The sequence below is a fragment of the Psittacula echo genome (genome assembly GCF_963264785.1).
Source record: "Psittacula echo genome assembly, chromosome: 3".
NCBI classification, from domain to species: domain Eukaryota; kingdom Metazoa; phylum Chordata; class Aves; order Psittaciformes; family Psittacidae; genus Psittacula; species Psittacula echo.
The window spans coordinates 31092100-31110123 of NC_137736.1; the positions used below are offsets into that span (position 1 = coordinate 31092100).

Below are 18024 nucleotides of genomic sequence, written 5' to 3' on the forward strand. Positions count from 1 at the left end.
CCATCCCCCCGCCAGTGCCTGGCGGGGACGGAACTGCTGCAGAAGCGGCGCAGGGCTGTTATCAGCCCCGCGCAGGGGCTGCGGTTTGCTCGCTCTTGCAACCCTTCTTCAACTGTCACTTGTTTTTCAACAAACAGGATGCCTCTGCTCAGGCTGACAGCTTCCCTGTTAACTCCGGGGAGAGGGGTGGCGTGGGTCCTTCTCATCGCCCTGGGGCCACTCATCTCACTGTGCCGGCTTGGGTGGCTTCAGGTGCACCCCAGGCAGAGTGCTGCGGAGGGGACAGACCTATCTCCTTCCTGCAGCCCGCTGCTGATGAGCAAAACAAGAAGCATGTGGTACAGGCTTGGCTGCATTGGAGAGGAAAGGCTGAGCTTCCATCTTGCTCTCTTTTTATTATTCCACCTAAAAGCAGTTGTTAAGGAAGTGGTTGTGCTATGGTTTAGGCACCAGAGGCACTTCCAAGCTGCTCACCTTCTCTCTGGTCTGTACAGCAGCCCTGATGTGCCATGGCATGATGGCCATAGGGATGTAGATAGCATGATTGCTTTGCTATGCAGTCCCTCTGGAGTGAAGCACAGGGCAGGACTGATTGAATGCAGATGCTATCAGAAGGGGTAAAGGAGCAACTGTCCTCACAGCCAGCAGCACCAGAGCCTGTAGCAGAGCTAAGGTTCCTGTCACCATTGCTTGGCAGCTCCTACTGCCCGTTTTCACCTCAGCGTTAGCAAAACCCCTGCAGCAAGCTTTGCTGCTTCTGCGCCTTGAGAAGCACCTTCTGTTTTTCAAGGTCACTTGGGCTATCCTACAGAGAAGTCTGCTGTGTCTGCCAACAAGCAAGGTACCAGTCTGGAGTTCCACTCAAGAGTTAGATACGGGAAAAGCAAAACACACTGTGTCTCTGGTTTGATAATTGCCTGGCCAAAGCCTCTGTTAGCAGAGGTGGAGACCATGCCGACAGCAGCGTATGCTTTGCAGCAGAGCTCTCTAACCTTCACACTTTTCTGGCACTGCCTGATGTTGTGGCAGAGCAACACTAGAGAAAGCAGGGAAAAAGAGAAATATTTTCTGGGAAAACAAAAAAACCCAAAACAAATCAACCAACCAACCAAACAAAAAAACCAAAACCAAAAAAAAAAACCCCAAACCACTAAAGACCCCACTTTTAAATGGATGCATAATTTTTTCTCACATCTCCCTGTGCTGCTTTGCTGGACCTTGGAAGGTTTTTGGGGAGTCTCCAAACAGTGATGTTTCCAGCTGTGCTGGTGGGACTGAACTGTACCACATTCCTGCTCTTCTTCTCCTACCCCGCTGCTCTGCTGGCAAAGGGAGGCACAAAGCATCATCTACTGCCAAGACTAAGCCAGACTGAAGGAAACCTAGGGCATAGCTCCTCATGGATCTGGAATTCTGAAGAGCTGAACAAGTCTTACATCACAAATTGTCAGGTAGTCGTAATTCTTTTCCTGTTCTTATATTATCCACACACAGCTCATAATATTTTCAAGTTTCCCTGTTGCTCAAAAGTTATTGGAAAACATTTTTTCCTGGATTTTCTTTATGGTTTGCTATTTGAACTAGACTGCCCAGTTGCAGCTGGAGATGTGTAACATTTGGGCCCTGAAATGATGAATGTAAGGTAAAATTCCAATGAAAACAATAACTTGATCAGATTTGAAATTCAAAGTAACAAAGAGATCATTTTGTAGATAGTCAGGCTCAAAACTGTTAGTCAAAAAATGGAGGTTCTATTTCCACTTGTCTGTCCCTTGAAATCTGATATGATCACTCTTCCCTGGTTCTTCCTCCATGAAGTTGAGGAACATGCTATTCCCAGAGTAGTTTAAGCAGCTTCTGAATATACTCAACTGTTTTTGTGTATCACTTTGGCCCAGCATACTCCAAACTGAACTGCTAAGCTCCTTTATCAGCCTGCTTTTCTGTGGAGGTAGTGCTTATGTGGTTGCTCCCATTCTCTCTGTACTTCTACTTTTTCTAGCTTGTGGGCCAACTTTAACTATATTTGACAGAGCAGAAGCGGTCTTAAGTTCCTATGGCTTTCACAAAACATGGCAGTGACTCAAGAGGCCATGTCAGTGCTCCCAGCTGAAGGGCACCCAAGAGAGATTGTAGAGATTCCTCAAGAAAAGAAAAATCTTCACTCAGATTAAAGACTTACTGGATGTTAAGAGAATGCAATCACAAGACCCATCTCTGTAGGAAATTAGCATTCAGTAGTTCCGCCTGGGACACCATATCTTGGCTTTTTAAAGACATCAAACTAGACTTGCCTTGGATTCAGACTGCTGCTTCCATCTATAACTTTGTCATAAGCCCAACATTTCCATGGAGAAGATTTTCAGTGGGTTTGCAAGCTTTCAATCAAACGACCCAAATTAGCTTTTTTAAATTTCCCAGTGAAGCAAGGCTTACCCAGAAAAGAAAGTGACAATTCTCATGAGAAGTTTCTCACAGCCCCGGTAGCATGAGAGCTTTTTACCACATTTATATTTGTTGTGGGGAAGGGCCACATTAACACATGATGAGAGCATTTGGATTTAATAGAGTCAATATACACAGCATAATTACCCGTAGCATTTGAGGCAGATCTTAATCCATCTCTATCCTACGTGATTCCCAAACAATTCCTTAACAACATATCAAGAACATTTATGATGCCACTGATCACATCATTAGCATATGCTGTGGCTCAAGACAGGTCTTAGTATGCTCCCATTCCAACTATCTGCCAAATAACAACACTAACAAAGTCTCATATAGCATCCTAAAGTGTCATGGGGCTCAGGCCTAGCAACACAGAAGTCCAACATTAAGTCTTACAAAGAAAGTAGCTACTACCAGGGCTTCTGGTTTGGTGGAGGTGCTGTGCTGATATCCCCTGCAGAATGCAAGCTAGCATGATTGTATTGTTTTTTTATTGTAAGATGCAGTGAAAGGTAATTCTACCATAGGACTAAAAAAGAAAAGAATCCTGCAGGTATAATCTTTAGTACTTGAACCAACTCTTTAGCATAATATCTTCATCACTTTTTATCTACCACATCATAACTTGCATCAGAAATCTGACACAGGCTGCCTACCAAGTTTCACATCTATTAGTGGATGCTAAACATGAAAATGTAAAAGGCCAAGAAATTAGTCTAGAAATACTTCTCTTTTCCCTACTCCCTCCCGCCCCCAGCACACAACACCTTCAAGCTTTGCATTGATGTCATTGCATTACCAAAATTAAGCTAACAAGCCAAGTCTCATACAGAAACCTTGTAGGAGAGACTGGAAAATAGAAAGGCAAGAGCCCACAGAAACACACACCTGTTGATCCCATGGCACCCTGTGCACAATGATACAAAACTCGAGATTTGGGGGAAAAAATCAGAAACCTTTCAGGTGTATTCACCACTTACATAGAAAGTACCAAATATGCAACATGTTTTCTCAGGACTATCTGCAAGCTTAGAAATTAAAGAGCAGGATTACATACCAGCACCACAAGAAGCCAGTCCTTCCATTCCTTTCTGACTTTCAAGAATCAACTGGAAAGGGATAAGGCTACAGATGTCATGATCAAAGGGAGTGGTACCAGGTGCTAGGCAGAGAGTGTGGTTTCCTTTGGCCACCTGTATCCATCTAATTCTAGCCAAAGTGGGAAGATACCAGTGAGGAAAAGGTCAACAATTCAATAAGATGGTAGGATGGCGTTATGAACAACAGGGGATCTAGTTCAAACACCAAGCTTCAAAAAACCCCAGACAAATGCTAGTAGATTATTCTCAGAGCACAACTTGTGGGAGTTGCCTATATTGCATTATTGCTGGCTCCTGGCAAAGGCAGCTTCAAGCACCTGTGTCTCAAATGTCAGCAGCTGGGCCTGTGCCTCCATCACCTACGGATCGCCTGAAACTGTGTCAGCTACAATTGGTTTGGACTATGCCCTATTCAAGCTGGAAAATGCTATTTCCCAGTGGAAATAGTGCTATATCCCAGGGGCCTGCTAAGGAGAAGTATCTTTGCTAATTCAAGAGCCAAATCAGGCATGTCACTTCTGCCATGCAATAAAATACTTTCCCCCCTTTTTGCTCTCTTCCTGACTTTCACACCCTCCCTTCTTTTCTGAGTTCTGGTAACAGATATTTGATATAGATTGTTTTCATGTATACTCCTTGGCAGTCAAATACGTGATTCTTTGTTTTTTTTCTTTTTCCTTCATTATGTGATAACCGAAAGCATTTTGTTCTCCAGATACAGAAATGAAAACTAGCAGCAAAATTAGCAATGTAAGTCATGCACTAGAAATGTTTGGGTTAATTTATTTGTGGCAAATGTTGCAAACAACAGCATTTTATGAAAACCTCAATGACAAGGTAGCTCGTTTTCTCACCAAGGAAAAATAAGTGAGGGAAACTTTGCTACAGCTAATTATCTCCTAAAATAGGACAGCTAATGTTTTTATATAGGTTATTTTTCTAATTCTTGTTTCATTCCTTCTTTGAACTGCAGTTTCAAACAGGGGGATTAATGTTGCCTGCATTTTCTGCAGGGAAAAAAAGAATAAATCCAGTAATGCACTGCAAGAAAAAGTGTGCAAGACATTAACAAGTGAGGATCTTCAGAGAGAAAGCAGTTTAAGAAGCAGTGAAAAGATTTTCCTTAAAAACAAGTTGTAATCTGACAACAAATTTCTGTTAAATCATGTTTTGGCTGGGTTTTTTTACCAGAACCTCTGTGTGAGCAAGTTGTATTAGCATGAACCTTCAGAGAAGGCTACAGTTTTAGTTAGGAGTGCTTAATTACTGGCTTAAGTCATATGCCGGGAGAAAATTCTACTGAGCTGGCACCTCATATTGCCTTGGTTAGCTGTGCATGCCGCTCAGTCAGCAGCTGAGTGACTCATGCAGGGAAGTCTCTCCTGTGGGGACTGTGGTGTATACCAGGGCTTGTTCATGAAGAAGCTGGAGACCAAGCAGTATTTGCTGAAGAAATTAGCAATGAATAAATGAGAGCACATCTGACAGAGAGAGAATAATTCATAAGCTGAAGATGAAACTGGTGTCGAAAAACTTTGCTGAGGAAGAACCTTTCACCTCCCTCTACTTATTTTAGGTGGCCCATGGCTGTGAAGCCAAACCCCACTGCTGCCATGAAGGAGCTCCTATTTATCCATAAGTACTGTGGAGCAAAATGTGAAATTTCTCTTACTTCTGACTAGAGTGGGGGACAGGGTAGAGATACCCAGGGTAAGCTGTCTCCTGTCTATACATCAGGACGCGCTGCCTGCATTCAGTTCTGGGCTCTCCACTACAAGAGAGATGCTGAGTTGCTGGAGCAGGTCCAGAGAAGGGCAAAGAAACTGGTGAAGGGTCTGGTGAACAAGTGTGATGAGGAGCAGCTGAGGGAACTGGGGTGTTTAGTCTGGAGAAGAGAAGGCTCAGGGGTACCATATCTTTCTCTACAGCTACCTGAAAGGAGGTTGTAGTGAGGTGGGTGTTGGTCTCTTCTCTCAAGTAACAAGTGATACGACAAGAAGTAATGGCCTCAAGCTGCATCAGGTGAAGTTTAGATTGGATGTTAGGAAAAATTTCTTCAACAAAAGGGTGGTCAGGCATTGGAACAGGGCACTGGTGGAATCACCGTCCCTGGAAGCATCCAAAAACCGTGTAGATGAGGCCCACAGTGACATGGTTTAGTGGTGGACCTGGTAGCGCTGGGGTAATGGTTGGACCTGATGATCTTACACGGCTTTTCCAACCTAGCTGATTCTATGATTCTATGCCCTTGCAGGACTTCATGAAAGCAGGAGGTAGACCGAAGGCACTCTCATTGTCCAGCTGCTGTGCCTAGCTGGTATCACACCAAACAGTCCCCTCTGACACAGCCGGGGTCTGTTGTACTTCCTAATGCCTCTGGCTAGAGTGGGTTTTTCTGAGGGCTGAAAGGGGAGATGAGGCAGCCTGAAAAGCCTGCCAACCGCTTCTGTTTAGGTAGTGCTTTTGATCTTCAACTGGTGCGGTTTAGTCAAAGCAGTAACATACCGAAACCTGGAGGATGCGGCTACAGGAGCTGATTTGCCTGTCTCTACGTGGGTCAGGGACGTGCCCAAAGCATGGACACATAAAGGAAGGGAAGTAGCTGGAGGGGCTGCCCTAATGAGCCTGTAAAAAGGAGCCAGCACATCAGTGAGCAGCTGGAAATGTGATCTCTAACTTGCATAAATGACATTTTTTATTCAGCAGCTTTTGTGAGCATGGAGAAATGGGGCAGAAAGGGCTGGGACATCACTATGAAGCAAAAGGCAAGGAAGGGGAGTCAGCCTTACCCTCCTGTATTTCATGTGTGTGAGGGTGTGAGGACAGCCATATGAAAAGGGACTGCTGACCTGGGTTGTCAGTGACACAACTTCAGGCTGTTAACACCTTGATCTGGAGGAGAACAGCTTCAGGTCTCTGGAGGAGACCTGTGATCTGGAGGGTCACAGATCTCATCCAATGCCCAAAGATGTCAGCCAGGTCTTTCCACTGATTTCATTGGGATCAGATACCGTGTACACAAAATACGGGGTTGCTTTAATTGCCCCAGTAAGATGTGAACCTAAATAATCTCTCCCCATATAGACATCTGTCTAACGACACTTCACCCCACAGAGGAGCTGTAAATCCCTATTCATGTTGGTACATGTCTAGTTACAGCAGAGCACTCTCCTGAATGGTTATGGACTTATATAGGTATAAAAGTGTTCATACTGGTAAACATTATTCCTGCATAATAAAATAAAGAAGAAAAACATGTAGCTTTTCTGCCTCATAGTGTAAAATAGATGCACCTAAAAATATCAGTACAAAATAATATCACTCTTCAAAAGTAGTACTCAAAGTTATTTGGATTATGTGTGAAACTAAAAAAATTAATATTTACATGCAATCCCTATTAGGAGGAAAAAATATCCCAAACAAGGCAATAAAATTTTTGATTGTTACACTAAAAAGTAAGCAGTTTATCGCTTTTGAACTCAGGAAGTTTAACCTATTACTTTTTCTTTTTACCTAAGCAAGTCATTCACATTCTTCCGTTTCCACAATAGCCCAACATATTATGGAAACATACTGTACTTGAAACACTCTGTTTCATTTAGAAAAGCAAATCATTGTCTCCAGTGTGGTGAGGTGCAGCCAGAATAAATTCCTGTTCATATATGAGACCTGAATCTTGGTTTCAAAAAGCAAGTTATTTTATGCTTAGTGTAAGAAATGTGTGGGTGTTTAGCATTGTACGTTATCACTTTTTACAGATAAAAAGTGCAGAAGATAAAGAAAGAATTGGTGCAGAGACGAAGGTGTCTTTTTTTCCTTTCAGAGGTGGCTGTCTCTCCAGGCTGTGTTAGTGGAGGTCCCTAGAAAGCACGTGGGGGGCAAACCGTGCAGCAGCTCTCTGTGCTGTCCTTTCTCTAGTGAGAAGGCAACCTGCCTGACAAGTCTCCATGCTCACCCTGATACCCTAGCTGAAGTCATAAGCAAAATGCTTTCCAGACGCTATCTGCACCTCAAGCTTGGGTTCCAATGACATTATGGCAGCAAAACAGGAATCAGGTTGGTGTAGAAGCATGCTCAGTGATCTGGTGGAAATAGGTCTGATTAAGACCCTGCATGAAGTAACCTCTGCAGCTCTGTGCCTCTGAGTCCAGAGATGCAATGGACAAAGTGGTACTGAATTTCTTTGCAAAGCATTTGGATGCATATAAGAGCACTTAAATCAGCCTGAACTGCAGTAACTGGTTTGATGGCCCCTGTGCAAATGGGGTTAACAAAGGCTTGAATGCATCCTCCAGATATGAGTTCGGTTACACCCAATCTATGCAAAACCCAAAGCTCATTTACATTTAGGTCCTGAAAAACAGAAGCATTTTACAGAAGTCTGATATTATCGAGTAACTGTATTATAAAACAAATTGCAGTTCCTATGAACTGGGCATAATGTGTAATCTCATATCAGTACCTGCTCTGAATGATATGCAACATGGACAGATGGTCAGCAGCCATGGCACCTTTGCCATGTGGATCTTGACAGCACATGTGAGGCCTCCTCCTCATTGCCTTTTACTTCGAAAGTGCTTTTAGGGTTGCTTTCTAAAGTTGCTATTGCTCTCATGGAAGTCGTGTCCCCTCTGCCGCTCTGTATAAGACCAGGAGATGGTACATGCTAAAGAGTGCTTCTTTTAGAGTCTCTCATTACTGCTTAGTGGGGAAATACACCTCACCTGTCCCCTAGGTGAAGCGTATATCCTTGATGCATAAGTAAAGTACAAATCGATAACTACCAACCAAAGAAAAAATCCCAGCCAACTCAAAACTCTTTCTACAGCCATGCATAATATGCCATAATAATTCCATACCAATATCTCCTAGATAAAAGAGACAAAACCTTTAGTTCTCAAGCCATAGTTCTGCTACTTGGCACTACATGAATTATACTTCTACTTTAATGCTGTTTCTTTCAGCCCCTATGTCAACATTGGCATTCAGATTTCACCTCCCATCTTATCCACAACTTCCTATTTTTCTTGCAGGTTTCTTTGTTCTTAAAGGACAGGTGCATCCCTGCTGCAGTTGATAGCCATCGCTTTCTGGATGGAGCCAGGATATTATCCTAAGAACTGGCTCTGGATATGCTTCTCTGCTCCTAGTCATGGCTGTAGAGAAAAGGGGAAGCGTGCCTGCAGGCATGTACGAGTAAAGCTGTGCTAGCTTAAATCTACCCAGCCGGTATAATAACGGTAGTGAAAACCCAGAGTTATGTCTCCCACCCCCGCTCACCACCATGGTGTGTACTGACGTCTACCAGGGGTTGGGTGGTGGTGACTTACACCCATATGATTGCATCTATGTTATCCTTGCTAGACAGATGAAAGCCTTCTCTTTGCTGTGCTAGCTTGCCTTCTACTACCCTTTGATACTGCAGCAAGTATAAATAGATACCCAAACACTGACAGAAAAGAAGGTTGGTCTGCCCACTGCAGAGGCTGTGACACCCAACTCTAACACGCCCTCAGCAGGATTGCAGTGCTTGCCTTCGCCAAACAGGCAACTGTAGGATGCTTTAGCAATGCTTATGGAGCTTGGCATCCTTTGGTGACTGTTCAAAGCTTCTGTAAATGCCATGATACTTCCAAGGCACGCATCTGGCACAGATACATGCCATAAAGCCATCTAGAAAATGGACTTATGAGAGAGGCAGGCGGTGCTGGGCCTGAGAAGGTGCAAGACATTTGTCACAAAGGAAACTGATGCTGGGCCCCGTGCTGTGCCACTTTGCCCCGAACACACCAGGTATTTCACAAAAAGTCATCTTTTAAAGACCACAAAAAGGCACTTGAAGGACTGGGTCAATGCCTTCTGTTGCTGATTTGACATGATCGCAGGGCTTTCCCTAAGTACAGCCAAGTGAAATGTTTGTAGCAAATCACATAAAACTTGTCAGGTTTCAAGTCTCCTTGCACTGCACTCACAAAAAATGCAGTAAGAGAGGTAAGCCTTTCAACTTACAGTCAAAACCTTGGAGCAGCTTCTAAGCACATCTCAAAATCACAACTTCAGTGTGAAACTAGACAACAGAAAACACACTGCATGGCAAAATACTCAGAAGGCAAAAAAAAAAAGCCGCTAAGCCCCTGACTCGGTCTGCTTCTGGGATCAGAAATAATAAGCATAGGCTGGGGAAAAAAACCCAACCCCAACCAAAAACCAAACTAAAACCAACAGATAGATCACAGCCGGAGAAAATGTTCTCACAGGTCTTCATGAAGTGAAACTACCTAATTTCACAGAATTTCACTTGCAAGCAGAAGTGGCGAACCCTGCAAACAGTATTAAGGATGAACTGGAAACTCTACCAGGTAGCAGCTACCATCACTTTCTACTTCCCTGCTTTCACAGTCAGCTCTTCTATACTCTTTGGTGGGTTTTTTGGTTTGTTTTTTTTTTTTTTTTTTTGCCAAATTCAGTTGTCTGAATACACCTTTATAGAGAATTTTATGTTTTGGACTAAAATGTATGTTCGTCATAAGCCCAGGACTTTCTTCGCTGGGACCTAAGTGGAAGAAAAGGCATTTCTTTTGAAAGCTGATTACACTGGGAATCTGCATATAGAATTTCTAGTCTCTTTTCCACTGGCAGCAAGAATGACATGTCTTGCATTCACTGTGGATATGCTGGTGCATGTATGGACTTCATCAACGTACTGTAAAACTCTGTATTTGCTCTACTGCTCCAAACACCACCACTGTTGTCAGCCCTGTTACAGTTCATTAATCCACTTCAGAGAGGAGATATCCCTACTATTCATCTACTATTTGGAAAGCTGACTCAAGTCTATACAAATATTATCCATTCTCTTAAGATGACAGAAGAGGTAATGAGGTAGTGCAATGTTTTCTTGTCCTTCTCTCAGACTAGTGATTCACCTAGCCAGTGGTCTGTCTCTGCGGCCAGATGTCATGGAGGAAGCCACAATTCACTTTGCAGATGACAGACGTGCTTACATGGGAAGCTTTCTTTCCAAGCTTTAACAGAGATCGGTTTGTGCTGTGAAATATGGGAGTGAGAGACCAAGGGAGAACTTAACCCTTCCAAACCTTCTTCTTTCTTTACATGGCTGGTCCATAATAATAAACTGTTATGTATATACAGACCCAGCTGTTTTAAAGATCCTGCTAAACTCTTGGATTCAATGGTATTTTACAGCAATGTGTTCTAGTCTGTAATCACATACTGTTTAAAAAAAATTCCACCATACCTTGTCCATTGACTAAACACAGAGAAAACAATAGGAGTGAAAGGGTGAGCTGACTATACAAGTTGTTTTAAGGAAAAAAAACAAGCAAATAGGAAACACAAGTAAATACATAAAAATTGAATAAAATCTGAGCAAACACATCCTTGAACACTGCAGTCTTGAGGAACACAGAAAATCTGACAGGCGCATGCAGGCTCACCCCCTGCAGTGAAGGGGGCCTGTCCTGAAGCCAGAGTGTCTTGTCTCTGTGCACAGCATGATGCTCATGGTAACCACTTTACCTGAAACACCACACACCCCAATTTAAACTCACGCCCAGCATTCAGGAGGCCTGTGCTGGCACAGGGAAGACAGAGATGCCAAGCTGGGTTTTGATTCAGAGAGCAGGTAGTCCCTTTCCAGCCAGCCTTCACCCGTCCTCTTACCCAAAGCTAGAACTACTTCTTTCTTGCCCTAATACTGGCACTGCTGGATCTGTACTGCCCAAGCCCACTCTGCATTTCATCCTTGCTCTCTGTGACTGCACAAGGGGACCTTATGCTACCTCCCCTCACCAGTCCTTCTGGCATGTGCAGCAGAGACCGCTGGGACCCAGTGCATCCCTTTTGCATGTAGCAGGGTGTCAAATTTGGGTGAGCTTCTTCTGTTGGTGGAACAACTTCATAGTTTTACAGAGAAATGCTCTTGATGTTTCCTTAGGATAGCTTCTGCTTAGCTTTTAAAACCAAATGTGTCTATTTCTAAATCCAAGAACAGTAATTTCTTTACCACTCTTAGCTTAGCTATAGACTTTCTCCTCTTGAATAACAAGATGATGCTGATACTCATTCTGTGTTCTGAAGTAAAATTCTTCCACAGTTCATAAATTACTTTCATAAACTTGACAATACCACTATCCTTCACATGCATTTAAAATTAAGCAGACTGTTCGTTTGGGGTCATGCCTTAGCAGTCAAACTAAACCATGATTACCTTCTAGTCATGAAAAAATGCAGTTTATTTTCTATTCATATTGCATACACTGGTTGAGCGGGGAAGATACTTCTATTTCCCACTAGAGAGCTACCTCTGAGCTGGAGTTTGGCTGTTGTGGTAAAACATGGTCCAAGGCAGAGCTGCCATCCAACAATCTCTTATTAATGGCCATATGATAAAGGGCAAGACAGTCTGGGGGATCTGTAAGCCAGCCATAACCTTAAGTCTTTGCTCAGACTGTCATCATGACATCACTATGTTAAGTAAGTATGACTGGTTAAACACTCAGTATAATATTTTGGCCTAGAATAAAGTATCTTGATCTTACCAAAGCAGTGTATTCATCTCTGTCGGAAACTTTACCCCTTGCTTCACAGGAATTCCTGTGTTCAGGTCTCACAATGTTTCTCAAGACTTTTCAGTAAAAGAAAAAGGCTCAGACAGAGAGAAGACTGTGTAAATCAGACATTGCGCAATTTTTTTTTCTCCTAGTAAGCCAAGGTTTTTATGAGCTTTAGTTCAATTTCCTATTTGCAAGATACAGTTAGTATTTTATAATGCTGATGCCAATTAACTCTTTGTTACAGTTTGGGCAGCCTGCAAAAGTGCCAGAAAACTTTCTCTCACCCCTACACAGTGACAATGGAGTTTATGTTATTGTGAAAAGATAGTTTTCTTCTACTTGGTGAGCAAATGAAAATACATGGCAGTGCTAGGTACTGTGCATCTCCCAGAGAAACGTGTCTTTGGCTGAGTTACTTCTAGTATACAATTCTGCTCACATGCAGCACCAGGGATTTTAGGATCCTACCAATGTAAATCCCATCATAAGGCAAGTCAGAGCCACTAACTTTCAATGAGAAGCTTTCAGTGAGTGCTTTCAATGACTCTGAACCTTAGGTATGGGTGTCCACGAGTCCAGGGAAGGAAGCCCTTCAGAGCAGGAAGAGCTTCTTGCTGCAGTTTAATTTAGCATTTGCAAAGGAAGAAACCCACAGTGAGGCTGGGCACTACTTTGCACGTTGGAACTAAGAAGAAAGTAGGCACAGTGTATTTTTCCATATTGTAAAAGTGCTCTGCTAGAGTTCCTTTCCATTTGATAAGAAACCAACAAAATTGCACCACAAGCCTTCATTGCCATGATTAATTAATAAAAAATACAACAAAAGCAAAACCAAGAGTAACCTTCCTTGCATACTGAAATAATTAGACCTCGCAGCAAAAGGAAAAATGAAGAAAAAGTGCCCTTCTGGAAAATGTTATGTTTCGTTCTATTTAGAGCTCCATAAAACCCTGCAAATAGATTTGTTATTCTGTCTTCCTTTGTAGGCAAAATTATTAGGAAACCTTACAAGACAGCCTAATGTCCTTAGTACGTTAAAAGAAGTTATAGGGTGGGGCAATATTATGTAGCTATCTAGACACCCTTTAAAAACTGTATGTTTACTGTTTAATACAAGACTCTAATAGGTCTCATTTTGGTTCCCCTGCCCAAAAGGTATCACTATGTTGACCTGGACAATACACATGAGCTCTCAATAAAACCAGCAAATCCATCTTTATACTATGAATCTTGCTAGAATAAAAGCTAAAACTACTGCCTTGTTGATGCAGTCCTAGATTTGAGAAAGAGATGAAGCTATGTTTTTCTGCAGGCTGCACTGCAGCAAGACAGTTACAAATGGTCCTACCCCATAGTTCTAACATCAAGCTGAGACTTTAAACTGAGAGAGGCCATTAGGAAAATGAGGCCATCATTAAAAGCAGAGTCATCAAACATTTGAATGTGTTCAGCATGTAGAGCACACCGCTGGAGGTTTCAGTGTAATCCTCACTTCTTTACCTAGTGGCAGAAGTGAGGACCTGGTGTGGTGTGATAGAAAAAGGGCCATATCCTTTGTGGTGTACCACATTCAATTAATATGTCAGGCTTTCTATGTCTGTCACTGCTCATGAGGGCTGGAACAATGGTTCTGCTTCCCCACTCCCCTCTTTTTTCCCAATTTTCACATAATATCAGGCTAAAAAAGAGTTATGGATTTCCTTCTCGAAGAGCTGCATGGACTGATAAAGTAAAATCCATGGCAGAAAACAACTTGTTATTTTTCCCTTTACTTCACGATTTCAGTTAAAGAGAGAGTGCAATAAATTTTGGCGGGAAAAAAAGAAGAGACAGTTTTGGACATTTGGAATGACCGGTCTATGTAAACACCATTGAGAAACAGGGGTGAGAACAACCAGCCCTAGGGATGATTTATTCTTCTTGCTCTGAGGCCCGAGTGTCACTTTTGCTGCACCCAGGATTTTGAAACTGTGTGAAATTCATTTGAGTAAAGAAAGGAACAAAAAGGGAACTGCTGGAAAACCGTCACAAGCTTCCATGTTCAAACACAGTATTCTTTTGCAATGATGAAACGTTCACTCTATAACTCAACTGAAGAACTGTTGCCCAAGCTTTTCTACCGCTGTACAGTGGGAGTTTGGTCTTGCTTGTGCTGGGTACACACCAGAATCTGTACCTGGATTGCCCAAACTGGATGCATATGTTAAGGTAACTAGTGTGACTTCTAGCCTAGCAAGATTCCAGCCTAGTCCACAAGGAAGCACAAAATACTGGTGCTATTGTAATATTAACAGCAAAAATGAGAACAGTAATAAGAAGGATAATAAAACCCATTCTGGAGTGCTGAGCTAAATCACTTGCTGAATTAACCAGCTTTAATGAAACTCCTTTCCTGGACAAATCAGTCCTTGGTCTCCAACCAGCTGCTGTCAGGCTCTCTAGGCTCCTGCCTGCAATACAGTCTCTGCCATTCCCATCCCATCTCATTCCATGGACTGGCTGTGCCCTGGCACTTGCTGCAAGCACTGCCCCATGAGGCTCACTCTTGTTCTTTTATCAGAAGCACAAAATTTTCTCAGCAAGCCTTCCCGTGCTACAGATTAAACAGTAAACAGTTGTGTGAGCTAAAAAAAAAAAAAAAAAAAAAAAAAAAAAAAAAGGCGAAAAAGCAAAAAAAAAAAAAAAGAAAAAGGCTGACGAAATGCAGGAAGATCCTTCTTGTTATTGGAGCAGTATTGCTTCCTTTGCTCGCAGGGGTGCTGAGGAAACGTCAGCTACAAGTGCTGCAGAGCAGTTAGCCACTTCTTGCTCAGCCTGCAGCATCTCCCCTGTCCAGGCTAGAAGGTGCTGCGAGGCTGAGTGACTCACGCAGCTCGCTGCGATTCCGCTCTCCGCCGGTGCCAGGAAAGACAGATGTAGAGGAACTTTTGACATGGAGGAGGGGAGAGAAAAAGGAGCCGATGCAAGGCTGGAGAGCAGCTAGCATTTCGGCAAGCTTCCCTGCGCTCGCGTCCCTCTCGGGGAGCGTTGATCTGCAGGAACGGCGGGGTGCCGGCGGAGCTGCTGCTTCTTGTGACACAGCAGCTGGGATGAGCCTTCCGCATTCTCAAGCCCGCTTATTAATACGAATAACTCATGACTCACACCGACACCGCCAGCGAGGCCGGGAAGCTGTAGTCTGTAACTATAAAGAGTTATGAAGTGCTGCTCTCTGGCAGCACCCCGGCCAAGGTTGATGAGCGGTCTGCGACGGGCTTTGTGTGCCTTGTCATCCGCACAGGAACAGCCCTGCTGCAAAAAGGGCTTGAGCGGTCAGAGGGCTTTCATGGAAAGGGGAAAAGTTCAGCTGTAGCATGAGCTATTTAGGAAGCCAGCTACGAGGAAGCGGAGAAGTTTCTCGTGCCAGTCGCTGGCTTACTTGTCTGAATAACCCATGACTAAATCATTAGCTCCACGGGGGGTTGTGAGAACGTTAGAAGGAGCCTCTGAGTGCTCTTGATCACTGGTGAAAAAGTCATATTGCTGGGTGAAGCCCTTTAATTCCCCTCTCAGCCCTTATAGGACTGCTTCATTTCTCTAAGGGTGGCTTCTGCTGATAATTTGCAGTCATCTGAGACCTGCGTGGCATCAACAGGATCTCTGAGTTTATCCACACTGCTCCTTTTCCTGAGCCATGTGAGTTGCAGCTAACTTTAAGCAGGTTTCTAAGCTTTTCCTGACTTCTCCCTTGTTAATATGCCTTTATCCAGGCTGATGGTCTAGCATAAATGAAACAGGATCACGCTCTGCTGGCTGTACGCACCAGCTTGCTACTCGCTCCCGGTGCTTCAGCCTGTAATATGTGTAGTATGCTGTTGGCTGTCATTTTTCATGGCAGTGGCTCAAAAAGTCATAATTCTGCCAAAGAGAATCAAAAGGGACTTGTGCTACTGCTTTTGTATCTGCAGTAATGCTTGTGAGTTATTCTAGCACATTTTGATTTATGAAGAGAAAATTCACAAGCATGCAATGGTTGTTTGAACAGCTTAAATGAGTCCTTCTTATAATCTCTTTAATGAACTGATAAGTAATGAGATGATATTCCTGGAAGCTCAGATATTAGTTTCAATGAGAGTGCCTTAAAGAAAACTGAAGTGGGAAAAAACATGTACTACAAGAATGTCCCCAGATGCTCTCCAAACATGCATTTTCTTAAGTGTGGGAAAGTAAAAAGTATATTTAGAAAGTCTGAATAGTACTTACCTCTCAAGAAGTGCTGGTAAGAAGGAAGTGACTCAAATAAGTTGCTTGAAGCCATTGTTTCCTCTTTAAAACTCACTCTCTCTTTACGGTGAAGGAATATATGATTTCTTCTACCTTGGGGAGTGAAAATTGAAGAATGGTCATTGCTACCACCCTCCTCCCAGCCATCATGCTCTGTTTTATCCCAGTGCCTCAGGAGCAGCACAAAGCAGATTATAAGGTTCTTTTGCTAAAAGAACTCTGAAATTGTTTCTTAAAAAGAAAAAAAAGTAGCAGATCGGTTGTGGTTGATGATGCTTACCACTCTACGAAACCCTGTGGTTTGCAGTCAAAACGATTCGCCCTGCCTGCTGACCAATATCCCGGACCCGCTCTTGTGTGACTGCCTCTGTACCCAACTTGTGGTTCTGTGGTTGTTTATGAGGCCCAAAGAAGTGTTTCACACAACCAAAATTACAAATTTAACTGTTCCCCTTTCCAGAACCTGCCTCCATTGGTCCCTTTGCATCACGTGACCTGAGTGATGTCGACTTTCTTTTTCTTTCTTTCCTTTTTTTTTAGCTTTCTGAAGTCATGCCCTACCCACTCCACCTGCCCTCCCCGGGGCTGCGCGAGGCACCAGTGCCGTCTGCTGAGGGAGGGAAAAGCAGAGTGACTCACCGCCCCTGATGCTACAAATGGTCTTGCTGAGTTAGTTCAACTCCCCTTGTTTTGTTGTGTGTGGTTTTTGGAACTACTGATTATTTTGATAGAGATTTCATTGCTGCTTATTCAATAGTAATCCAAACCCAAGCATTAGTCTGCAGCTCAGGCAAGATGTGCAGCTAGTCCTGTAAAACACCAGGAATCAGCTGTAGGAAAGACCACTGGCTGGGGAAAGAACACTGTGAGGAAGTTTATGAAAAAATAATGAAATGAAATAGAAAAATAAACTGTCAGTGGAGACAAAAAATCCCCCAACATTATTTTGAGCCTTTATGGTGACACCTGTAAAGGTATGCTTGAAGGTCACTAGTCTCTTAAGTCCACAGGAAAGGTTTGTTAGTTAATTCCTTAAGGTTGAATTCAGTAGTATTTCTTCAACACAGCTCCTATTCCCATCAGAAGGTTCCCTACCCATGAGAAAACCTGAGTAAAATCCTCAAGATTTAGCTCAGTGTCTTGCCAGGGGGTAACAAGTCTGTCCTGACCAAAATGCTTCCATTTCCTTCTCCCTTCCAAAAGAATCAAAAATAAAGAGGAAAAAAAAAAGTTCCTAAACCTAATAATCAATTGGCAGTTCTGGCTTTGGCTGTGACAATGCAAAAAGAGGGGAGAAAAGTCACTTACTACAGCATAGAGAAGTGGCTGCTGTGCCACCTTTTGTCTCCTTTTCCTCTCTCCTGAACAGCGAGGAGCAGCCCTTTTCCGCCTCACTGCAAAGCACGGGACGCCTCACACCTGTACAGCCTGGGGTTCAGCACGCTGAAACCCATGAATCCTTTGCCAAGAAACATGTGGTGATAAAAGGACTTCGCCAACAGTGGGACTGAAGCCAAGCGAGACTTCTCTGCACCCTCTGAGTGACTACCAGGGTGAAGGAGATCCCTTGGAAGAACAGCAAGAAGCCTTTGCAATACTATCAAAAATACTGGTAGGTGGAGCACCAATACGTAACA

At 43.3% G+C, this 18024-nt stretch overlaps 1 protein-coding gene across 2 annotated transcripts in view; it reads right to left on the minus strand.

Annotated features, from left to right (window-relative positions):
* The window catches only part of RUNX1 (RUNX family transcription factor 1), a 172208-nt gene extending 154899 nt beyond the window's left edge, over nucleotides 1-17309 (minus strand). For both annotated transcript variants that reach the window (XM_080614485.1, XM_080614484.1), the window contains exons 1-2: nucleotides 16668-17309; nucleotides 16367-16480 (exon numbers count right to left, since the gene is read on the minus strand). In XM_080614485.1, coding sequence (XP_080470611.1) covers nucleotides 16367-16421 — 55 coding nt within the window. In that variant the 5' untranslated portion in view covers nucleotides 16422-16480; nucleotides 16668-17309. The remainder of the gene's footprint in view (nucleotides 1-16366; nucleotides 16481-16667) is intronic.
* Between the last annotated feature and the right edge of the window lie 715 nt (nucleotides 17310-18024).